This window comes from Schistocerca cancellata, chromosome 3 (genome assembly GCF_023864275.1).
Source record: "Schistocerca cancellata isolate TAMUIC-IGC-003103 chromosome 3, iqSchCanc2.1, whole genome shotgun sequence".
In the NCBI taxonomy this organism is placed as follows: domain Eukaryota; kingdom Metazoa; phylum Arthropoda; class Insecta; order Orthoptera; family Acrididae; genus Schistocerca; species Schistocerca cancellata.
In genome coordinates, this window is record NC_064628.1 from 398272821 (window position 1) to 398295489 (window position 22669).

The 22669-nt window shown below is 41.9% G+C and overlaps 2 protein-coding genes across 2 annotated transcripts in view; one reads left to right on the forward strand and one right to left on the reverse strand.

Annotated features, from left to right (window-relative positions):
• The window catches only part of LOC126175133 (uncharacterized), a 338937-nt gene that overhangs the window by 278225 nt on the left and 38043 nt on the right, over positions 1–22669 (reverse strand). The window lies entirely within an intron of this gene.
• Positions 1–22669, forward strand: part of LOC126175134 (aspartate aminotransferase, cytoplasmic-like) — a 75199-nt gene that overhangs the window by 40117 nt on the left and 12413 nt on the right. The window contains exons 3-6 of the mRNA XM_049921689.1: positions 3839–3947; positions 4189–4406; positions 4524–4674; positions 4760–4925. Of these exons, the coding sequence (XP_049777646.1) occupies positions 3839–3947; positions 4189–4406; positions 4524–4674; positions 4760–4925 (644 nt within the window). The remainder of the gene's footprint in view (positions 1–3838; positions 3948–4188; positions 4407–4523; positions 4675–4759; positions 4926–22669) is intronic.

Consider the following 22669-nt stretch of genomic DNA (forward strand, 5'->3'; position numbering starts at 1 on the left):
GTGTTACTGGGTGGCAAGGGGGACACTCCTTTGTTGACAGTTCTTGGGGGTGGTGGGAGGATTGTGGGTGTGAGATGGAATGGTACAGGAAATATGTTTGTGTACTAGGTTGGGCAGGTAGTGCCTGTCAGTGAAGGCCTTGGTGAGACCCTCAAAATACTGGGAAATGGAGTTATTGTCACTGCAAATACACTGTTCTACATCTACATCTACCTGATTACTCTGCTATTCACAATAAAGTGCCTGGCAGAGGGTTCAATGAACCAACTTCATGCTGTCTCTCTACTGTTCCACTCTCGAATGGCACTCGAGAAAAATGAGCACTTAAATTTTTCCGTGCGAGCCCTGATTTCTGTTATTTTATCGTGATGATCATTTCTTCCTACGTAGATGGGTGCTAACAGAATGTTTTCACAATTGGAGGAGAAAACTGGTGATTGAAATTTCATGAGAAGATCCCGTTGCAATGAAAAATGCCTTTGTTTTAATGATTGCGCCTCCAGTTCACATATCATGCCTGTGACACTATCTCCCCTACTTCGTGATAATACAAAATGAGCTGCCCTTCTTTGTAATTTTTCAATGTCATCCTTCAGTCCCACCTGATGCGGATCCCACACCTCACAGCAGTACTCCAGAATAGGGCAGACAAGCGTAGTGTAAGCTGTCTCTTTGGTAGACCTGTTGCACCTTCTAAGTGTTCTGCCAATGAATTGCAGTCTTTGGTTTGCTCTACCCACAATATTATCTACGTGATTGTTCCAATTTAGGTTATCTGCAAATGTAATCCCTAAGTATTTAGTTGAATTTACAGCCTTCAGATTTGTGTGACTTATCGCATAATCGAAATTTAGCTGATTTCTTTTAGTACTCATGTGAATAACTTCGCACTTTTTTTTATTCAGGGTAAATTGCCACTTTTCGCACCATACAGATATCTTATCTAAATCCTTTTGCAAGTAGTTTTGATCATCTGATGACTTTACAAGATGGTAAATGACAGCATCATCTGCAAACAATCTAAGACACCTACTCAGATTGTCTCCTATGTCGTTAATATAGATCAGGAACAATAGAGGGCCTATAACACTTCCTTGGGGGATGCCAGATATTACTTCTGTTTCAATTGATGACTTTCTGTCTATTACTACGAACTGTGACCTTTCTGACAGGAAATCACGAATCCAGTAGCACAACTGAGGTGATATTCTCTAAGCACACAGTTTGATTAGAAGACACTTGTGAGGAACAGTGTCAAAAGCCTTCTGGAAATCTAAAAATATGAAATCAATTTGACATACCCTGTTGATAGCACTTATTACTTCATGAGTATAAAGAGCTAGTTGTGTTTCACAAGAATGATATTTTCTGAATCCTGGGTGGTTAGGCTGTATGGGAGGGATTTTTTAATGTGGAACGGATGACAGTTGTCAAAATTCATATACTGTTGGCAGTTGGTGGATTTAATGTAGACAGAGGAGTGGTTGGAACCAACAGAGAGGTGGTGGTCAACGTCCAGGAAGGTGACACACTGGGTTGAGAAGGACCAGGTGAAGTGGATGGGAGAGAAGGCATTGAGGCTATGAAGGAATGGAGATAGTGTGTCTTGGCCCTGAGTCCAGATAATGGAACATAGCATCAGTGACCTGAATGAGACTAGAGGTTTGGTGTTTTGGGAGGCTAGGAAGAAGGTCTCCTCTAGATGGACTATAAACAGGTTGGTAGAGGAGAGTGTCACACTAGTGCCCATAGTTGCCCTGCAGATTTGTTTGTGTACATTCCCCTCCAAGGAGAAGTAGTTTTGAGTTAAGATAAATTAGTTACGTACGAGGAATCAGGTAGTGGATCTGGAGTCTTAAGGACATTGGGAAAGTTAGTGTTAATTAGTGGTAAGACCATGGTCATGAGGGATGTTGGTGTATAGAGAAAGGTGTTGTCAACAGTGATGAGTAGGTATCCAAGAGATAAAGGGGTACGGATGGTGGAGAGTTGATGAAGGAAGTCGTCAGTACCTTTGAGGTGGAAGAGCAGATTACAGGCAATAGGTTTGCCTGTTGGCAGTCTAGTCCTTCTACACTCCACCAGACAGCACTCTTCTCTCTTCCCACCTGTATCCTGCTATCCTTCACCTTCCCTGATGCCTCCAGATTGCTTGTAGTCCGAAGTGCCATAGATGGTGGTCATGTGTGTGAGAGGTTTGCTAGCTTGTCTGAATAAATGTGTGTTTCCTTTTCTGAAGAAGGCTTTGGCCGAAAGTTAACAGTCTCTTTGTTAAGCCTGGCTGCAATTTAGTGTGTCATCTTTACAGTAAGTAGCAATCTGTCCATTATCTTATATTATGTGTCAGTTTCCTTATTTACATCTGAAGAGACATTGTGTGAAAGATCAGTGATGTTATAAATCTTGTTTATGTGCCTATCAACAGCTCAGTGCCTCATCATAGTGAGATATCATCCTTACTCATTTTATTATTTCTATTCCACCCAGAAGTTGGCATCATACCCCTATTTATAGTAATGTTTAATAGCAGTCATCCAACATATCCTTTCTTGTGTTTTTTTTTTGTTGCCATTAATTGATGTGGCTATTTCACCACAATATTTTCCAGCTCCAAGTTGGATGTCAAACACTGTTATCAATAAGAATTTATTATCAGAAATATCAAAAGTCTGACTGGAGTATAGACATCAAGCACACAATAAGAACAATGTTTGCAGCATTTGAAGAAGGTGGCTGGGTCAGTTGCTGGTTACTGAACTCAGCTAGAAACTCAAAAATATACTTCAGTAATTTTAAGCAAACTTAACACACACATGACATCATATATAGGAAAAAATAATGACTGGCTAAGACATCCCTAGCTAAAAGTCCCTATATAAGATAAGACTGGGATAAACAAGCAACAGGGTAACGTTAGATAATTAGCTGGTTTTCCATAAATCCCAACATGGAAAAGAACCTCCAATGACGTGTACTGACTCAAGAAATGATTAGTGCAGAGAAACACTGTACTGCTACCCAACTACCACAACTGATAGTATGAGTATGTTATATTTATCAGAAGAATTTGATTTATTTATATTCTAAAACACTCCAAATAATCATACTACTGCAACTTTTGACAACTGCAAAATGAGTCTAAATCCACAGTAAACAGTGTTATTGAATACAAACTGACATAAAAATAAATATCACACACATACCACAAAGATTCAATTAGAGAAGTCAGCACACTTATAGAAACATGCAAACAACGATCTTTCATTTAACAAGCTCAAGAGAGGATACTGATCAGAGAGGTACATTACAGTATATGTCCTTTATGATAGAACTGTATGAACACAAATAGAGATGAATCCAGTATGCATATTTGTCAGAGTATAATAAAATATGTGGCTTTCATATTTATGTAAACACAAATATTAAAGATATTCATTATGACAGAAGAGGTTTGTCATTCACTAATTCATATTAGAAGGAAAGCCACAACTATTAAAAAATAAAATTAAAAAAAAAAACACTTGCAGCTTCTGTTATACTAATTGTCTGCTACATAACTTCTATTGGCATTTTAGTTTTTGCTTGATTACATGGATGTTTTCTACTTACTAACCATCTTAACAGGTATAACTGCAACAATGCTACTTCAAATATTTCTGTTTCAGTTGTTAGTCAGATACTGTTAACTGTGACATTACTGAGAAATACTAGTATTACAAATGAACTTCAGTATTTTTTATTAGTATTACTTTTTAAAAAACTGACAGCTTCAGTAGTTGCCACTTTATTTAATACTGCATTTATGTTCAAATACATCTCCAATAATTTTCTTTTCAAGGCATTTGGTGTGCATTCTCTCAGTGGGACAGGATCACTGAGAATTGGAACAGAGTTCCTATCAAAAATACTAAACTACAACACTGCTTATGTTTCCATGCCATCATGGGGTATGTTGAATTCAACTTTCTTCTAGAAATTTTGTGATACATTTAGGCTTATTACTAAAATCAGAAGAAGATCATGAAACCAATTCACAATTACTGTACAACAGTTCTAGATAAATTATTTCACTACAAATCAAATGAAATGAAAAGCAATGTGTGTATGAATATTTAATATGTGATAATTAAAACTGTAAGAAACAGATTTTAAAAACCAGTTTAACTGGGTGCAAAAATGTAATTTCAGATAACCATCAAAAAATTCTGCACTGCTCTGGGTTCAGCGACATACGGCAGTACCAATACTGGGACCCTGCAACAAGATCCCTGGATATTGATGGGCTGATAAATGATCTTTCTACTGCACCAGAACATTCTGTCATTATATTGCATGTTTGTGCTCATAATCCAACTGGTTGTGATCCAACAAAGGAACAGTGGATCAGAATTGCTGATATCATGCAAGTAACTGTCAAAAATTTGCTATCTCACAGAATGCAGAATGTTTCAACATTGATGAAATGATAAATTTTAATAAGTATTTTCTATAATGTGACCAATTACAAAATTTTATTTGTATAGGAGAGGAAGCTCTTCCCTTACTTTGATGCAGCTTATCTTGGCTTCGCATCTGGGGACCTGGTTGAAGATGCTTGGCCTGTTAGATACTTTGAAGAGCGAGGTTTTGAACTGTTTTGTGCACAATCATTTGCAAAGAATTTTGGCCTATACAGTATGTAATGAGCACAATCACTACATAAGAATACAGTTTGTATTTTGACCCTTTAATATACACATCTTTTACCCTATTGTTTTAGGTGAAAGGGTTGGGAATCTTGCAATTGTGGTCAAAAAACCGCAAGACAAATTTAAAATACAATCCCAGTTCAATGCTATCATAAGACCTATATATCAGAGCCCTCCGGCTCATGGAGCTCGAGTGGTTAATCACATCCTTAATGATCCAGTCCTCAGTAATGAGTGGTAAGTAGATTTAACTAATAATTTTACTGAAACTTCCTGGCAGATTAAAACTGTATGCCCGACCAAGACTCGAACTCGAGACCTTTGCCTTTCGCGGGCAAGTGCTCTACCATCTGAGCTACTGAAGCATGACTCACGCCCGGTCCTCACAGCTTTACTTCTGCCAGTATCTCGTCTCCTACCTTCCAAACTTTACAGAAGCTCTCCTGCGAACCCTGCAAAACTAGCACTCCTAAAAGAAAGGATACTGTGGAGACATGGCTTAGCCACAGCCTGGGGGATGTTTCCAGAATGAGAATTTCCACTCTGCAGTGCAGTGTGCGCTGATATGAAACTTCCTGGCAGATTAAAACTGTGTGCCCGACCGAGACTCGAACTTGGGATCTTTGCCTTTCGCGGGCAAGTGCTCTACCATCTGAGCTACCGAAGCACGACTCACGCCCGGTCTCACAGCTTCACTTCTGCCAGCTTCACTTCTGATATCAGCGCAGACTCCGCTGAAGAGTGAAAATCTCATTCTGGAAACATCCCCCAGGCTGTGGCTAAGCCATGTCTCCGCAGTATCCTTTCTTTCAGGAGTGCTAGTTCTGCAGGGTTCGCAGGAGAGCTTCTGTAAAGTTTGGAAGGTAGGAGACGAGATACTGGCAGAAGTAAAGCTGTGAGGATGGGGCGTGAGTCATGCTTCGGAGCTCAGATGGTAGAGCACTTGCCTGCGAAAGGCAAAGGTCCCGAGTTCAAGTCTCAGTCAGGCACACAGTTTCAATCTGCCAGGAAGTTTCATATCAGCGCACACTCCACAGCGGAGTGAAAATCTTATTCTGGAATAGTGTTACTGTTTGTCGGTAGTTGTAGTGCTCAGTCCAAAGACTAATTTGATGCAGCATTTCACACTAGTTCATCTTCTGCAAGTCTCTTGATCTCTGTAGAACTATTACAAGCTACATCTGTTTGAACTTATTTTCTGTGCCCAGTCTTGGCCACCTTTCACAATTATTATGCTTGATCACCAAATCCCAAATTAGCTGTTACTCAATGTCTCAAGATATTTTCTGTCAGTCAAACCTTTCTATTGGTCAATTTGTGTTATAAAGTTTTTTCTTCCTGATTTGATACATCTTCACTTGTCACCTGATCTAAACATCTAGTCTTCAACAATTTTCTGTAATACTGCATTTCAAAATCTACTATTTTCTTATTGTCTGTAATGTTTATCATCTAATCTCCATAAAAACACAGTTGAAGCCTGATTTAACACAGTTGTCCGGGGACTGCTTTACTCCCACTTTATAGCACATCTGTGGAACATCGAGAATGAGCAGTATAATGACAAACTACGTATGGGAAGTTAGGAAGAACAAATAATGCAGTATTATACAATGAAGTGACAAAAGTCATGGGATACTTCCTAATATAGTGATGGACCTCTTTTTGCCTGGCATAGTGCAGCAACTCAACATGGCATGGACTCAACATTTATTTGGAAGTACCGTGCTGACATATTGAGCCTTGATGCCTCCTCTATAGCCATTAATAATTGCGAAAGTGTTTCCGCTGTAGGGTTTTGTGCATGAACTGACCTCGTGATTATGTCCCATAAATGTTTGATGAGTTCATGTCAGGCAATCTGAGTGGCCAAATCATTTACGCAAATTGTCCAGAATTTTCTCCTAACCATTCATGACCAATTATGGCCTGCTGACATGGTGCACTCTTATCCACAAAAATGCCATTGTTATTTGCGAACATGAAGTGCAAAAATGGCTGCAAATGATCTCCAAGTAGCTGAACATAACCATCTCCAATCAATGATCGGTTCAGTTGGGCCAGAGGACTCAGTCCATTCCATGTAAACACAGCCCACACTATTATGGAGCCACCACCAGCTTGCATAGTGCCTTGCTGACAACTTGGGTTCATGGCTTTGTGGGGTCTGCACCACACTCGAACCCTACCATCAGCTCTTACCAACTGAAATCAGGACTCATCTGACTAGCTCATGGCTTTATAGTCACCTAGAGCTCAATTGATACAGTCATGAGCCCAGGAGAGGCACTGCAGGTGATGATGTGCTGCTAGCAAATCATTGTGTCAGTTGTCTGCTGCCATAACCCATTAACAACAGATTTCACTACACACTCCTAATGGATATGTTTGACTTGTATCCCACATTAATTTCTGCAATTATTTCACACAGTGTTGCTTATCTTTTGGCACTGACAACTCTATGCACATCCTGCAGCTCTTGGTCGTTAAAGTGAACGCTGTCAGCCACTGAGCTGTCCATGGTGAAAGGTAATGCCTGAAATTTAGTATTCTTGGCATACTCTGGACACTGTGGCTCTCAGAATACTGAATTTCCTAATGATTTCTGGAATGAAATATTCAATGCATTGAGCTCCAACTATCATTTTGCATTCAACACCTGTTAATTTCTGTTGTGCAGCCATAAGCGCAATGGAAACCTTTTCACATGAACCACTTGACTGTGAACGACAGCTCTGCCAAGACATTGCTCTTTTACACCTTGTGTGCATGATACTACACCCATATGTATATGTGTTTATTGATATCTCATGACTTTTGTCACCTCGGTGTACTCTATTCTATTTTAATTTAATGAACATTTGATGGTTAACATTTCAGAAACTTACCAAATAGGGTACAGCAATTGGGCAAACTTCACTCAAACATCGCCCAAACAGTAATCCGAGTTTCAATACAGTATATAAAGTACACTATCAAATACAACAATAAGAGAAGGAAAGTTGCTACTCACCATATAGCGGAGATGCTGAGCTGCGATAGGCACAGTAAAAAGATTCACACAATCATAGCTTTTGGCCATTAAGGCCTTTGTCAGCAGTGCGTACACACACACACACACACACACACACACACACACACACACACACACACACACAAAAAAGCGCAACTTCCACACACATCTGCAGTCTCAGATAGCTGAAACTACACTGCGAGCAGCAGCACCAGTGCATGATGGGAGTGGCGACTGGGTGGGGATAAGGAAGAGGCTGGGGCGGGGAGGGGGAGGGATAATATGATGGGAGTGGCAGACAGTGAAGTGTTGCAGTTTAGATGGAGGGTAGGAGAGAAGGTGAGGAGGGGGAAGGGGGTAAGTAGTGGAAAGGAAAGAAATAAAAATAAAAAGAAAAGAAAAGAAATTAAAAGATTGGGTGTGGTGATGTAGTGCTGGAATGGGAACAGGGAGGGGGCTGGATGGGTGAGGACAGTGACTAACGAAGGTTGAGGCCAGTAGGGTTAAGGGAATGTAGGATGTATTGCAGGGAAAGTTCCCACCTGCGTAATTCAGAAAAGCTGGTGTTGGTGGGAAGGATCCATATGGCACAGGCTGCGAAGCAGTCACTGAGATGAGGGGTATCATGTTTGGCAGTGTGTTCATCTACTACAAGGTGGTCCACTTGTTTTTGGCCACAGTTTGTTGGTGGGCATTCATGTGGACAGACAGCTTGTTGGTTGTTATGCCTATGTAGAATGCTGCACACTGGTTGCAGCTTCGCTTGTAGATCACATGACTGGCTTCACAAATAGCCCTGCCTTTGATGTGATAGGTAATGTTACTGACCGGACTGGAGTAGGTGGTGGTAGGAGGATGTATGGCACAGGTCTTGCATCTAGGTCTATTACAGGAGTATGAGCCATGAGGTAAGGGATTGGGAGCAGGGGTTGGGTACAGATGGACGAGTATATTATGTAGGTTCGGTGGACGGCGGAATACCACGGTAGGAGGGGTGGGAAGGATAGTGGGTAGGACATTTCTCATTTCAGGGCATGACGAGAGGTCATTGAAACCCTGGTGGAGAATGTAATTCAGTTGCTCCAGTCCCGGATGGTACTGAGTTACGAGGGGGAATGCTCCTTGGTGGCCAGACTGTGGGACTTTGGGAGGTGGTGGGAGACTGGAAAGATAAGGCACGGGAGATTTGTTTTTGTACACGGTTGGGAGGATAATTATGGTCAGTGCAGGCTTCAGTGAAACCCTCGGTATATTTAGAGAAGGACTGCTCATCACTGCAGATGCAATGACCACGAGTGGCTAGGCTGTACGCAAGAGACTTCTTGGTATGAAACGGGTGGCAGCTGTCGAAATGGAGGTATTGCTGGTGGTTAGTAGGTTTGGTATGGATGGAGGTACTGATGTTGCCATCTCTGAGGCAGAGGTCAACATCTAGGAAGGGGGCTTGTTGGGTTGAGTAGGACCAGGTGAAGCAAATGGGAGAGAAGTTGTTGACGTTCTGGAGGAATGTGAATAAGGTGTCCTCACCTTCAATCCAGATAGCAAAGATGCCATCAATGAATCTGAACCAGGTGAGGGGTTTAGTATTCTGGGTTTTTAGGAAGGATGGCCCATGAACAGGTTAGCATAGGATGGTGCCATGTGGGTGCCCATAGCCGTACCGTGGATTTGTTTGTAGGTAATGCCTTCAAAGGAGAAGTAATTGTGGGTGAGGATATAGTTGGTTATGGAGACTAGGAAGGAGGTTGTTGGTTTGGAATCCATAGGGCATCTGGAAAGGTAGTGTTCGATAGCAGTAAGGCCATGGGCATTAGTAATGTTAGTGTACAGGGAGGTGGCATCCAATAGTGACGAGCAGGGCACCGTGTGGTAAAGGGAGAGGAACTGTGGAGAGTCGGTCAAGGAAATGGTTGGTATCTTTTATATAGGAGGATAGGTTCCGGGTAATAGGTTGAAGGTGTTGGTCTATGAGAGCAGAGATTCTCTCAATGAGGGCACAGTAACCGGCCACACCATTTCGACAGCTGCCACTCGTTTCACACCAAGAAGGCCCTTCCGTACAGCAGTGCCAACCGTGGTCATCGCACCTGCAGTGACGAGTAGTCCCTCTCTAAATATTATCCTCCCATCCTTGTACAAAAACAAATCTCCCATGCCTTGTCTTTCCAGTCTCCCACCACCTCCCAAAGTCCCACAGCCTGGCCACAGAGGAGCATTCCCCTCATAACTCAGTACCATCCGGGACTGGAGCAACTGACTTACATTCTCCACCAGGGTTTCAATTAACTCTCATTGTGCCCTGAAATGAGAAATGTCCTACCCACTATCCTTCCCACCCATCCTACTGTGGTATTCCGCTGTCCACCGAACCTACACAATATACTCGTCTATCTGTACACAACCCCTGCTCCCAATCCCTTACCTCATGGCTCATACCCCTGTAATAGACCTAGATGTAAGACCTATCCCATACATCCTCCTACCACCACCTACTGCAGTCCGGTCACTAACATTAACCATCACATCAAAGGCAGGGCTACTTGTGAAACCAGTCATGTGATCTACAAGCGAAGCTGCAACCACTGTGGAGCATTCTATGTAGGCATGACAACCAACAAGCTGTCTGCCCGCATGAACGGCCACCGACAAACTGTGGCCAAAAAACAAGTGGACAACCCTGTAGCTGAACACGCTGCCACACAAGATATCCCTAATCTCAATGGCTGCTTCACAGCCTGTGCCATATGGATCCTTCCCACCAGCGCCAGCTTTTCTGAATTATGCAGGTGGGAACTGTCCCTGGAATACATCCTACATTCCTGTAACCCTCCTAGCCTCAACCTTCGTTAGTCACTGTCCTCACCCATCCAGGCCCCTCCCTGTTCCCATTCCAGCACTACACAGCTGTCATTTCACCACCACACCCAGTGTTTTAATTTCTTTTCTTTTATTTTTATTTCTCTCCTTTCCACTACTTACCCCCTCCCCCCTCCTCTCCTACCCTCCGTCTAAACTGCAACACTTAACTGTCCGCCACTCCCACCATGTTATCCCTCCCCCTCCCCGCCCAAGCCTACTCTTTACCCCCCCACCCAGTTGCCACTCCCATCAAGCACTGCTGCTGCTGTTCGCAGTGTAGTTTCAGCTCTCTGAGACTGCAGATGTGTGTGCAACTTGCGCTTGCGTGAGTGTGTGTGTGTGCGCGTGTGTGTCTACTGCTGACAAAGGCCTTAATGGCCGAAAGCTATGATTGTGTGAATCTTTTTATTGTGCCTATCGCAGCTCAGCATCTCCACTATATGGTGAGTAGTAACTTTCCTTCTCTTATTGTTACATTCCATCTTGGATTTTCCATTGTTTGAAACTATCAAATACAGTATGATAATTTACAACACTCCGTACAAGCTACAGAATTCAATTAGCTTTATTTGAGAGTTCATTCCACATAGTTTCTTTAATGTGTATTGCTTTATGTTCATCAGGTTCAACAACTCAGTTTGGTTTGGTTCACTTTGTCACTCCATCAATTCATCGTCCTCATCCTTAACTACTTCACTACTCTCCATCTATATCTACATCTGTACTCTGCAAACCACTGTGAGGTGCATGGCAGGGGGTATGTCCCATTGTACCAGTTATTAGGGTTTCTTCCTGCCCTATTAACGACTGGAGCATGGTAAGAATGATTATTTGAATGCCTGTGTGTGTGTGCAGTAATTATTCTAACCTTATTCTCACAACCCCTATGTGAGCAATACATAGGGGGTTGAGGTATGTTTCTACAGTAATCATTTCAAGCTGGTTCTTGAAACTTTGTTAACAGACTTTCTTGGCATAGTTTATCTTCAAGAGTCTTCCAATTCACTTCCTTCAGTATCTCTGTGACACTCTCCCACAGATCAAACAAACCTGCGACCATCCCCGCTGCCCTTCTCTGTATATGTTAAGTATCCCCCGTTATGCTATCTGTTATGGGTCCCACACACTTGAGCAACATTGCAGAATCAGTCGCACAAGTGATTTGTAAGCAATATCCTTTGCAGACCAATTGCACTTCCCTACTATTCTACCAATAAACCAGAGTCTACCACCTGCTTTGTCCATAACTGAGCCTGTTTAATCATTATATTTTATATCCCTCCAAAGTGTTACACCCAAGTATTTGTATGAGTTGGCCGATTCCCACAGTGACTCATCAACATTATAATCACAGGACACTGTTTTTTAGTTTTGTGAAGTGCACAATTTTACATTTCTGAAAATTTAAAGCAAGTCGCCCATCTCTGTACCACTTTGAAATCTTATAAAGATCTGACTGAATATTTATGCACCTTCTTTCAAGTGGTACTGCATCATCCGCAAAAAGCCTGATGTTACTATTAATATTGTCTGCAAGGTCATCAATAAACAACATGAACAGCAAGGGTCCCAACAAACTTCCCTGGAGTACATCAAAAATTACTTCTGCATCTGATGATGACTCTTCATCCATGATAACACACTGTGTCTTCTCTACCGAAAAAGTCCTCAAACCAATCACAAATTTTACTTGATACTCCATATGATCGAACTTTTGCCAATAAGCACATATGTGGTACTGAGTCAAATGCTTTTCAGAAATCAAGAAATGTTACATATACCTGATTGCTTTGATCCAAAGCTTTCAGTAGGTCATGTGAGATAAGTGCAAGTTGGGTTTCACATGACTGGTGTTTTTGAGGAGGTCATTCTGTTCAAGATATTTCATTACATTCGAGCTCAGAATATGTTCTAAGATTCTACAACAAATTGATGTGAAGGACATTGGACAGTGGTTTTGTGGATTGCTTCTACTACCCTTTTTGTAGACAGATGTGACCTGCACTTTTTCCCAAGAACTGGGCATGTTCTTTAGTTCAAGAGTTCTATGGTACATTATAGTTAGAAGAGGGGCTCTTCTTGAACCAACTGGTGAAAATGTCACATGTCACCCAGGCATTCTTTGAACTGTAGTGATGACATGTTTACATGCCCAAAACATCTCAGGCTTTTGCTTTTACTTTTACTTATGCAAACAGGCTTCAGCTAATGGCTGCTCAACTTTGTATAAAGGTTTCTGGTTGGATGTGATCGATAATAAAGCACCATTTTATTATAATTACACACTTGACAATAATTCATTTCAGGAAATTGTGAAGCAGATTCACTATCATAAGACCTTCCTTCAATGGTCTTTGACAAACGCCTTGGCAACATTTCCATCTTGAAAACCATCTGTCACATGGTATAACATCTTTGCTACCATACAAATACTTGGGTGTAACACTTTGGAGGGATATAAAATATAATGATTAAACAGGCTCAGTTATGGACAAAGCAGGTGGTAGACTCTGGTTTATTGATAGAATAGTAGGGAAGTGCAATTGGTCTGCAAAGGATATTAGTGAAATTTTTCAGCTCGGGATTTAATAATTGGCCCACGAAGTGGCACACCTTCACTTCCGTTTATTAAAAACCTCCTATAAAGGTGTCAACTTCACTGTATTTTCCTGGTTTAGTCCTTGTTCTGTCCATTCCCATATCACTCTCAGTGTTTTCAAAACTCCTTAGTTTATTCTGTTATTTCACCCATCTCCTGATTGTGTCTTCAGGTACACCACACTAGCTTTAGTTTCATCGTTCTTCACATGGTCAATAATTTTTAGTTTCTCACTCTCAGAATATGCTTCTCATTTCTGTGGCATCATAACAAGCATGCAGAAATGTAGACAATGAATGAATAATTGATCAAACAATGGAGAACCCCAGAAGGAATGTCAACAATGTAGGTGTTATAGTAAGAAAAAATGTGATAGGGAACATTGTACTATATAGAGTCAATGTAAGATACAATGAAGTATAGGTTGCACATAGCACTGAACACATTGACTGGACAACAGAATACAGATTACAGAATAGGCTGAGCACTCTGCTATCGTCTGTCAACGGGATGCCATGGTCCTGAGGTAAGGATAGTTCCAGCATTGAAATGCTTCTCCTGCCTGGGTTGGGTGTTGTTGTTGTGGGTTTCTTGATATTGTTGTTGCCTTGTGGTTGGACTTTGCTAGTGTCATCAGACTAACCAAGATTGCTGTTTCAGTCAATGTGTCTTGGCTGGTGCCATGGGTGTGAGCAAGACAGGAACTCCCTCGCAAAGCAAGTGTTGCTGTGAGTTGTCTAACTTAGGACACCACTGGCAGCGGGGACAGTCAACTCAGTGCCAGTGTAGATCAGGCCATCATATGCTGTGCCCCCAACACAGGTTGTGACAAAGGGCATGAATGTGTGTGTTTTTAGAATCAGCACAGTGTTCGCAGAACTGCATGGTCTTGCACCCACTGTAATTGTTGCATGCGGGTGTCTACATCTACATCTACATCCATACTCCGCAAGCCACCTGACGGTGTGTCAGCTGTCAGCGGCATTGCCCCATATGACTGCAGAATATTCAAGCAGTGGATGTAGCAGAGATTTGGCCAAGAACTTGCTTGCGATCACTTAAGTAATACTGTTTCTTTGGCAGTTCATCAGAGCATGTAAGGGGCTGACTCGGGTGTAAGTGGGCCTGTAAAGCATGTGGATACACGATCTCTGAAATAGTATGTATCCTGAGTGAAGGCAGGGGCATGAGGGGCCATATTGCACGTGCAGAACAGAGATTTTTCACTGTTCTGCACAATACATCATCGTCAAGAAACACTGCCCAGTTCACAGGCGCCCTTATGTGTTGAAGCGAGTAAGTTTTGTGTCGTCGTCATTTATTTTCGTGTTACATCGAGTTTATTATTTCTGCTGTTTTATGTTAAGACTATGATACTGTACTGTGGCTGTGTGTGAAAACTGCTATCAGAAGACTAAAGGCAGTAGTGTTGCCTATCATACATTCTCCAAAAATCCTGAAGTGTGTTTAGCTCTGCAGAAGAAGTGATAGTATTAACATTAAGAATGCTACTATCTGTAGCATACATTTTAAAGAAGATGATTATTTACATGATCTCCAAGCTGAATTATTGAAACTTCAGCCAAAGAAGACCTTAAAGCTCACTGCAGTTTGTAAATTGCATCTTACTGAAGCCAGTTCTGCTGCTTCTTCATCCTCTGTCCACCAAAGAAGTGACACAAGAAAAAATCGTGAAACACGTCAATGTGCACTTAACATGCTAGCTTCTTCGCAACCAAAGAAAACGAAAGTAGATTGAAGCACAGGAACAGAAAAGGGACATATTGAGGATGAAATGAAGGGACTTGAAAAAGAACCATCACTACCGAGGAAAAAACACCAGCGTTTAATAGCTGAAAACAATACATTGAAGACAAAAAAACAAATTACTGTCTCATGCATTATGCAGACAGAGGAAGCAGTGCCAAAGCCTTCAGTGTGGACAAAGTGCTAAAGTGATAAGTAAGGTACAGCAAATTTTGCAAAAAGCATTTACACACACACACACACACACACACACACACACACACACACTTACATGAAGCAGAAAGGCTGTGCATGTTGAGTTTTGATTAAATGAATGTGGACAGTTGCATATGCTTACAGCCAAGAAATTGACACCATATACAGGCCACATAGCCAGGTGCAGGTTGTTACGGCATGTGGTTTATGTGGAACCTGGAAGCAGCCTGTGTATTATAATTTTGATATCACGATGAATCAAGGTTTGCTGGTCAGTATCATCAAAGAAACGCAGAAAGTGGGATTTGTTGTAGCTGGTGTTGTATCTGATTTGGGTGGTAAAATTGGGAAGTGTGGAAGGACTTCCACATTGACTACACAAACACATGCTTCATCAAACCTAATGACGAAATGAAACATGTTTGGGTATTTGCTGATGGACCACATATGTTGAAACTTTTGAGAAATCACTTTTTGGATGATGGTTTTTCATTAAGCAATGGGAAAACAATAATAAAAGGTGTAATCTAACAGCTGTTGCAGAAAGGTAATGACGAGTTAAAACTGTGCCCTAAACTTACTGCTCATCATCTGACAGTTTCCAGAAGGGATTGACAGTGTGTTCATCTTGCCTGCCAGCTCTTTTCCAACACTGAGTCAGAGGGAATTTCTTTCATAATGACTGAAGAAAAAGACACTTTAGAATTCTTGAAGTTGGTAAACAATACATTTGCCGTCATGAATTTGAGGGTACCTGCTGGCAAGTGACCAGTTGCAAGTGATTTTGCATTGTGTAAGGAGACACAAGAGGATGTTTTTCACAGAGTCTACACTGTGAAAAAATGAAGAGTAGAAAAATCGTAAAACTTTACTTCCTTTCAAAAAGGGATTACTCACCTCAACACGGTTACTACTGGTTTGTTTCTCTGATTTGAAACATAGCTATGATTTGACCTCAAGGTTCAACCAAGACTGGCTGGAAAACTCATTTTTAGAGATAAGAGCAACTGTCAGAGTTTACAATCATCTCTTACCAAAGGAGTCCAAAAGTCATTTGCGTATCTTAATTATGAACAAAAATATTGCTGACATTCAGCTACATAATTCTTCAGTTGAAGTGGAAACTGGTACAAACTACCTGTCTTCCACGTTATCTACAGGACTATGCTGGACATTGAGGAAGTGTTGTCAATGATAGAAGGTGAGCAACAAATGAGACATTACACTACTTGATTTAACTGTTTTATCATTGATAGGAGTTTCAGAGTACTCTCTAGAATGTTTCGCTGGATATATTGCTTCCAGATGCACCTGCATACACAAATCACTTGGCCATCCTACTGGCAAGATAATGGAAGTGTCAGAAGAACCTATAAGTTCTGGGCAGCTTGAGACACTCTCCCATGGTGGCTTAATTGTCCTTTCAGATGAGTGGTTTGAAGTTGTTAAGAAGTTAGAGCTGCTATTTTCAAATTTTCATGGCAGCAGTCTGTGTAAAGATGCCAATACAGTTAGTAACCTGTGGAGACTTTTAAGTGGGAATTTTCCAGCTATTTCTCAAGAGGTCATCACAGTGTATGCTTAAGACCAGAACCTTTATCTGAATAAGACACCTCAACACATCAACAGAGACACAGAGGGCCAAACAGCAGCAGCAGAAAACAGCACACAGGTGGAGGGTTTCGGTAGTTCATTTCAGATCAGATTAAGATATTTAACACTCTAAGCGCCAAGCCCGTAAAATTTACGGGCCTGGGATCGCGCGAAAATCACCAAGCCCGTAAAATTTACGGGCCGCTACATTTAATTTCATTCAAAACACTGCAACGTTATTTCTACGGGTTTGGCCAGCGCTATACGTTTTTCAGATGTTTATTAACAAAATGCGTCCATAGATGTCACGGCAGCGCTGTAATTCATGTTAAAACTTATCTTTGCGTTCTCAGTCTGTATATCATTCAGTTGTTTGTCATCATGTTTCGGCGCGGTTTATCAGACGCAGAAATTGCGGATTTGATCAATCATAGCGACACTCTGGATAATGTAGAGAGTGATTCAGACGATTCTGAATGCAATGGTGTGTTTGAAGGTACGTATTTCCGAATTTTCCACGTAATTGTGCAGTACGCACATATCTGTTGAACATGTGTAAACGATGTATGTAGTTACACATAATGTGATATTCTTTTTAGAAGACGAGATTGATGACAGTTTGTCTTCAGATGAAGACGAGAATGATGTTGAAGGTGTTGCTTCAAATCCAGCAGCTGTGCCGTATCCGAAAGACAGTGAGTGGACTGCAGTTGACACCTACCGACCTCTGCCTGTCAACACGACACCCAGGCAGATACTAGTGGATATTGATGAGTCGAGTTCTGTACTGGATTGCAGTAAAGTGTTCCTTACTGACAGTGACGTAAATGAACTCAAGAGACAGACAAATTTGTATGCATCACAGACAATACAGAAGAAAAGAAGAGGAAATAATCTGAAGCCCCATTCAGTTTTGAGTTCGTGGAAGCCAGTGACTATAAGTGAGATGAGGCGTTTCTTGGGTATTATTTTCCACATGTGTGTTTCGAAAAAGCCCAAAATTGCGGACCATTGGAGCACTAATCCTGTTCTTAGTTGTAACTTTTGTCCCCATGTCATGAGCCGTTTGCGTTTCACTCAGATACTGTCATGCTTGCATCTTGTTGACAATTCAAATCAGAAAAAACCAGGCGAAGATGGATTTCATCCACTTTACAAAGTTTTGCCATATTATAATAATTTGAAGGAGCGATGTATCCAGGCATATCGTCCCTCAGAAAAAGTGACAATTGATGAAGGAATTTGCCCATTTCGAGGTCGTGTGAGTTTCCGTGTTTACATGCAAAATAAGCCTCATAAGTATGGACTGAAAGTATATGCTGTTGCTGAAGCCAGTAGTGGCTATGTTGTAAATTTTGAAGTTTATGCTGGTAAGCATATTGTTGACAATTCTTCGTCTGCGGTTATTTTGCGATTGTTGTCTGACAGCAGCTTGCTGAACAAAGGCCACACTGTGTATTTAGATCGATTTTATTCCAGTCCAGAGCTATTTCAGCAACTGGCAGAGAAAGGCACTGGAGCTGTTGGTACTGTGAACAAATCCAGGAAAGGATTGCCTAAAGATTTAGTATCTGCTAAGCTGAAAAAGGGCGAAATGTCTTTTCGGCGTAAAGATAATGTATTGGCAATGAAGTGGAAAGATAAGAGAGATGTGTATACATTGTCTACAAGGCATCAAGCAACATTTGGTACGCATACTAAGAGAAATGGGTCTGTAGTATTGAAACCACTTCAGGTACTTGATTACAACCTCAATAAAATTGGAGTGGATATTGGAGACCAACGCCTGCAGTACAATCCGTTCCAGCACAGAACTGTGAAATGGTGGCGAAAATTATATTTCCATTTGCTGCTTATGGGAGTATCAAATGCATTTTGGCTGTACAATGCAGTGCACAGGAAGAAAATTACAATAACAGACTTTATAACAGTGCTTGCAGTTCAGCTTGTTGAAGACGACACACTTGAATTCATTCCAAGAAATGAAGGAACTGTAGGTCGGCTAACAAAGAGACATTTTTTGCAGCACATACCTGCAACTACTAAGAAGTATGCTGCTCGTGTGTGTCACGTGTGCAGTTCCAGGAGCAAGAAACAGAGTGGCAAGGCTTCTCGCAAAGAGACACGATACGAATGTGAACAGTGTGGCGTTGCACTCTGCCTGGAACCTTGCTTTAAAATTTTCCACACTAAAAAACAATATGATTCTGTGTGAAATTTATATGTAATACTGTATACTATCAGAAACATGTAATGTAGTGCCACAATTTTGGTTAAAAATAAATCACAATTGTATTCCCTTATTCGTATGACTTTTTCTAAATTCTTAAAACATCTAAGTGATTTCTATAACTGTACCTTAAAGCTGTGCATTGTAAAGTAGTTTCTTTCACTCAGAATTAAAGTAGAAATGTGCAGCTTCAAGATGGTACCAAATTTGCCACAATCCAAACAGTAGATTTGATGCAGTAATTTTTTTAATATTGGTAAAATTGCCCGGTTTCTAGGGACGGGTGCATAAAATAGGCCTGGTACAGAGAGTGTTAAATTCTTCTTCAAATTGATGAAAATGAGATGATTAATTTTCTAGCTTCTGTATCATCATATGTAGTAATGGGTCAAATAATTGGTCTTACAGTGTTTTCTTATTGTTTAATATCTGCATGAGAAAAGTGTTATAAACTATTTTTGACTGTGACGCAAAAAATATATTTACCAGACTGAAAGCTCTTGTTAGTGTTGCATTTACATATGACTGAAATTTGTATAATATTTGAAAAGGAATGGAAGGATGCCAGGTTGTGAGTTATCCGATAGAACATATTGAATAATAGAATATGCATGTTAAGGGAACCACAGTCAATAGTTTTGCCATTACTAGGAAGATATATAAGAGTTTTACAGCCATAAAAAGTAGCAACATTCAGTCCCCATATAGGTTAACTTCTATCAAACCCCTGACTGGTTACATTGCCATTCAGTTTTAGTGAATTAACGTAAGTATGAGTGGAATAACACCACATGCAAATGAGAGAATATGTCTCGTGCTACTGATGCTTCTCAACAGCGATGTCAGGTGGAAGTGTTCACTGTGTTCAGCAGCATTGGCCCAACTTTCCATGTAGGTACCTTGGAGTGAAGGTACATTAGTAGGAAAAAGACAAGATTGCTACTTACCTTAAAGATGACTCTCTTAGGTTCCAACTGGCACACTTAACAATCTTTTAATTGTCGCTGTCTTCAACTTAGTAAGTCATCTTTATTGTAATTAGCAATCTATCTTTCCCTACATTAACGAATAATTCATGATCCACACGATGGTTAGGCTCATTTCAATTATTGCCAGGCACTCTTGCATAGTCACTTTGTTGAATGCATCACAACTGTGAGATGTGTACTCAAACCTCCTGTCCAGCAACAATCCTGATATGTTGATAAGATGAACAAAAGGTTGAGTTTAATTATGACCATTTATTTTGGTTATTGTTTACAGAGGTTGGATGTTTCAGCAATAAATTATATAGCAGGAGGGCTGGGCTACATGGAGACCATAATAAAGTTTTTTCAATTTTATACAGTATACTGAGCGTGCAAAAACCATTCATACATATTTTACTGTGGGGGACATACTTTATACAGAATTATATCTGAATCCATGGTGTATAGCACTGCAGTATTTCTTCCAGAAAATACATTCTAGAAGTTAAATTTAAATACAATGTTAATATATTTCTCTTTTTGTGTGTGTGTGTGTGTGTGTCTGAAGTTTATGGGCGCTAAACAGCGTGGTCATCAGCGCCCAAACGCATAAAAACAGGAACACATGCAGCGAAGGGACTAAGACAAACAGCGAACAAGGAGAACGGCTAAAACACACAGACCTGACGCAGTTACAAATCCTCACACACAGAGGTAAAACGAGAGGAGAAGGGTCACACTAAAAAGGAAAGGAAACACAAGGGAAAGAGAACAGAAACCGAAGGGAAACAAGGAGGTAATCGTGACTGGCTGACCTCTTACCTAAAACCCGGGTGAGCCAGTCACCCAGCAGCACATTAAAAACCTCTCCCTAAAATCCGAGGCAACAAATGGGACAGGACACAAAACCGTAAGACCTTAACTACAGTCGTTGCGTCATCTTGTAAAATAGAGGGCAAATCCGGTGGCAAGGAAACCACCGCCCTCTGGTTAGAGAATAAAAGACAGTCAAGTAAAATGTGGCGGACAGTAATCTGGACGCCACAAGAACTGCAGATTGGGGGGTCCTCCCGCCGGAGTAAAAAACCATGTGTTAATGGACTGTGCCCGATGCGGAGGCGAGTGAGGAGAACCTCATCCCGCCTGCATGACTGGTAGGACGTACGCCATGGCCGCGTGGTAGCCTTGACCAGACGCAGCTTATTGTCACCGACTGCCAGCCACTCCTCTTCCCACTGACGCATAACACGAAAACGCAGGAGGGAGGTAACAGCATGGAGGGGGACGGCACATTCAACAACATGAGGGAGGGAACATGCATCTTTGGCAGCCACATCCGCCAGTTCGTTGCCCCTAATACCCACGTGCCCCGGCACCCAGCAGAAGGACACCTCCTTCCCCTGCCGTTGCAGGTGGAGGAGGGCATCATGGATGTTCTGGACGACTGTATCCGCTGGGTATAAGTGTTGCATGGTCTGAAGGGCACTCAGGGAGTCAGAACAGATGAGGAACTTAAGACTGGGAACACACCTCATCTGCTCCAATGCCCGCAAGATCGCAAACAATTCGGCATCAAAGATGGTAAACGCCGCAGGAAGCCGTAACTGCACGACTCGAACAGGGAAAACAACAGCACAACCAACAGAGTCCCCCTGTTTAGAGCCATCCGTAAATACTGGTACATGGTCGGGATGCTGGTTTAAAATATCATAAAACAAGGAGATAAAAACAAACGCAGGAGTGCAACTCCTCCGGTACTCCGACAAGTCTAAAAGGACGCTGGGCCTCTGGAGCAACCAGGGAGGCAGGCGAGTAAAACCTTGTTGTTGGGGGGCCACACGCTCCACACCAAGGGACTCAAGCAAATGCTTGGCGCGAATCCCAAATGGTCTCGTTGCCCTGGGACGACTGGAAAAGAGACGTTCCATAGGCGGTCGGGCAACAGTAGGGTACGCAGGGGAGGTAGGACAGGCAAGGAATTGACACACCCGTCGCACCATGAGGAGTTTCCGCCGGATGGCGAGCGGCGGTTCCCCTGCCTCAGCACACAGGCTGGGGATGGGACTGGTACGGAAGGCACCAGTGGCCAGCCTGATACCCTCATGGTGTACTGCATCAAGAATCTTCAGATACGAAGGCCTTGCTGACCCATACACGGTGCAACCATAGTCAAGACGCGACCGGACGAAAGCCTTATAGAACTGCAGCAAACGCGCCCGATCTGCTCCCCAGGACCGATGGCTCAGACACTTCAAAATATTCAGTGCCTTCAGGGCCCGCACCTTGAGGTCTTTAAGGTGAGGCAACCACGACAACTTGGAATCAAAAGTGAGGCCCAGGAACCGCACAGTGTCGCTAAAAGGAAGAATGGTGTCCCTCAGACGCAATTCAGGGGAGGTAAAAAGACGCCGAGAACGATTAAAATGAACACACACACATTTTTCTGCAGAAAAGGTAAAACCCGTCTTCGCAGTCCATGCCTCTAATCGCTGTATCGTAAGCTGCAACTGCCGACTAGCAGTGACAAGACTGGAGGAAGAACAGAAAACAGCAAAATCGTCCACAAACAAGGAGCATTGGACAGGACTCCGGATAGTGGACGTGATACTGTTAATGGCGACAGCAAAGAGGGTGACACTTAAAACGCTTCCCTGAGGAACACCATTCTCCTGCACAAACAAATCAGATAGCACATTACCAACCCTATAACGAAAGAGGCGGTGGGAAAGAAAGGACCGAATGAAGATGGGGAGACGG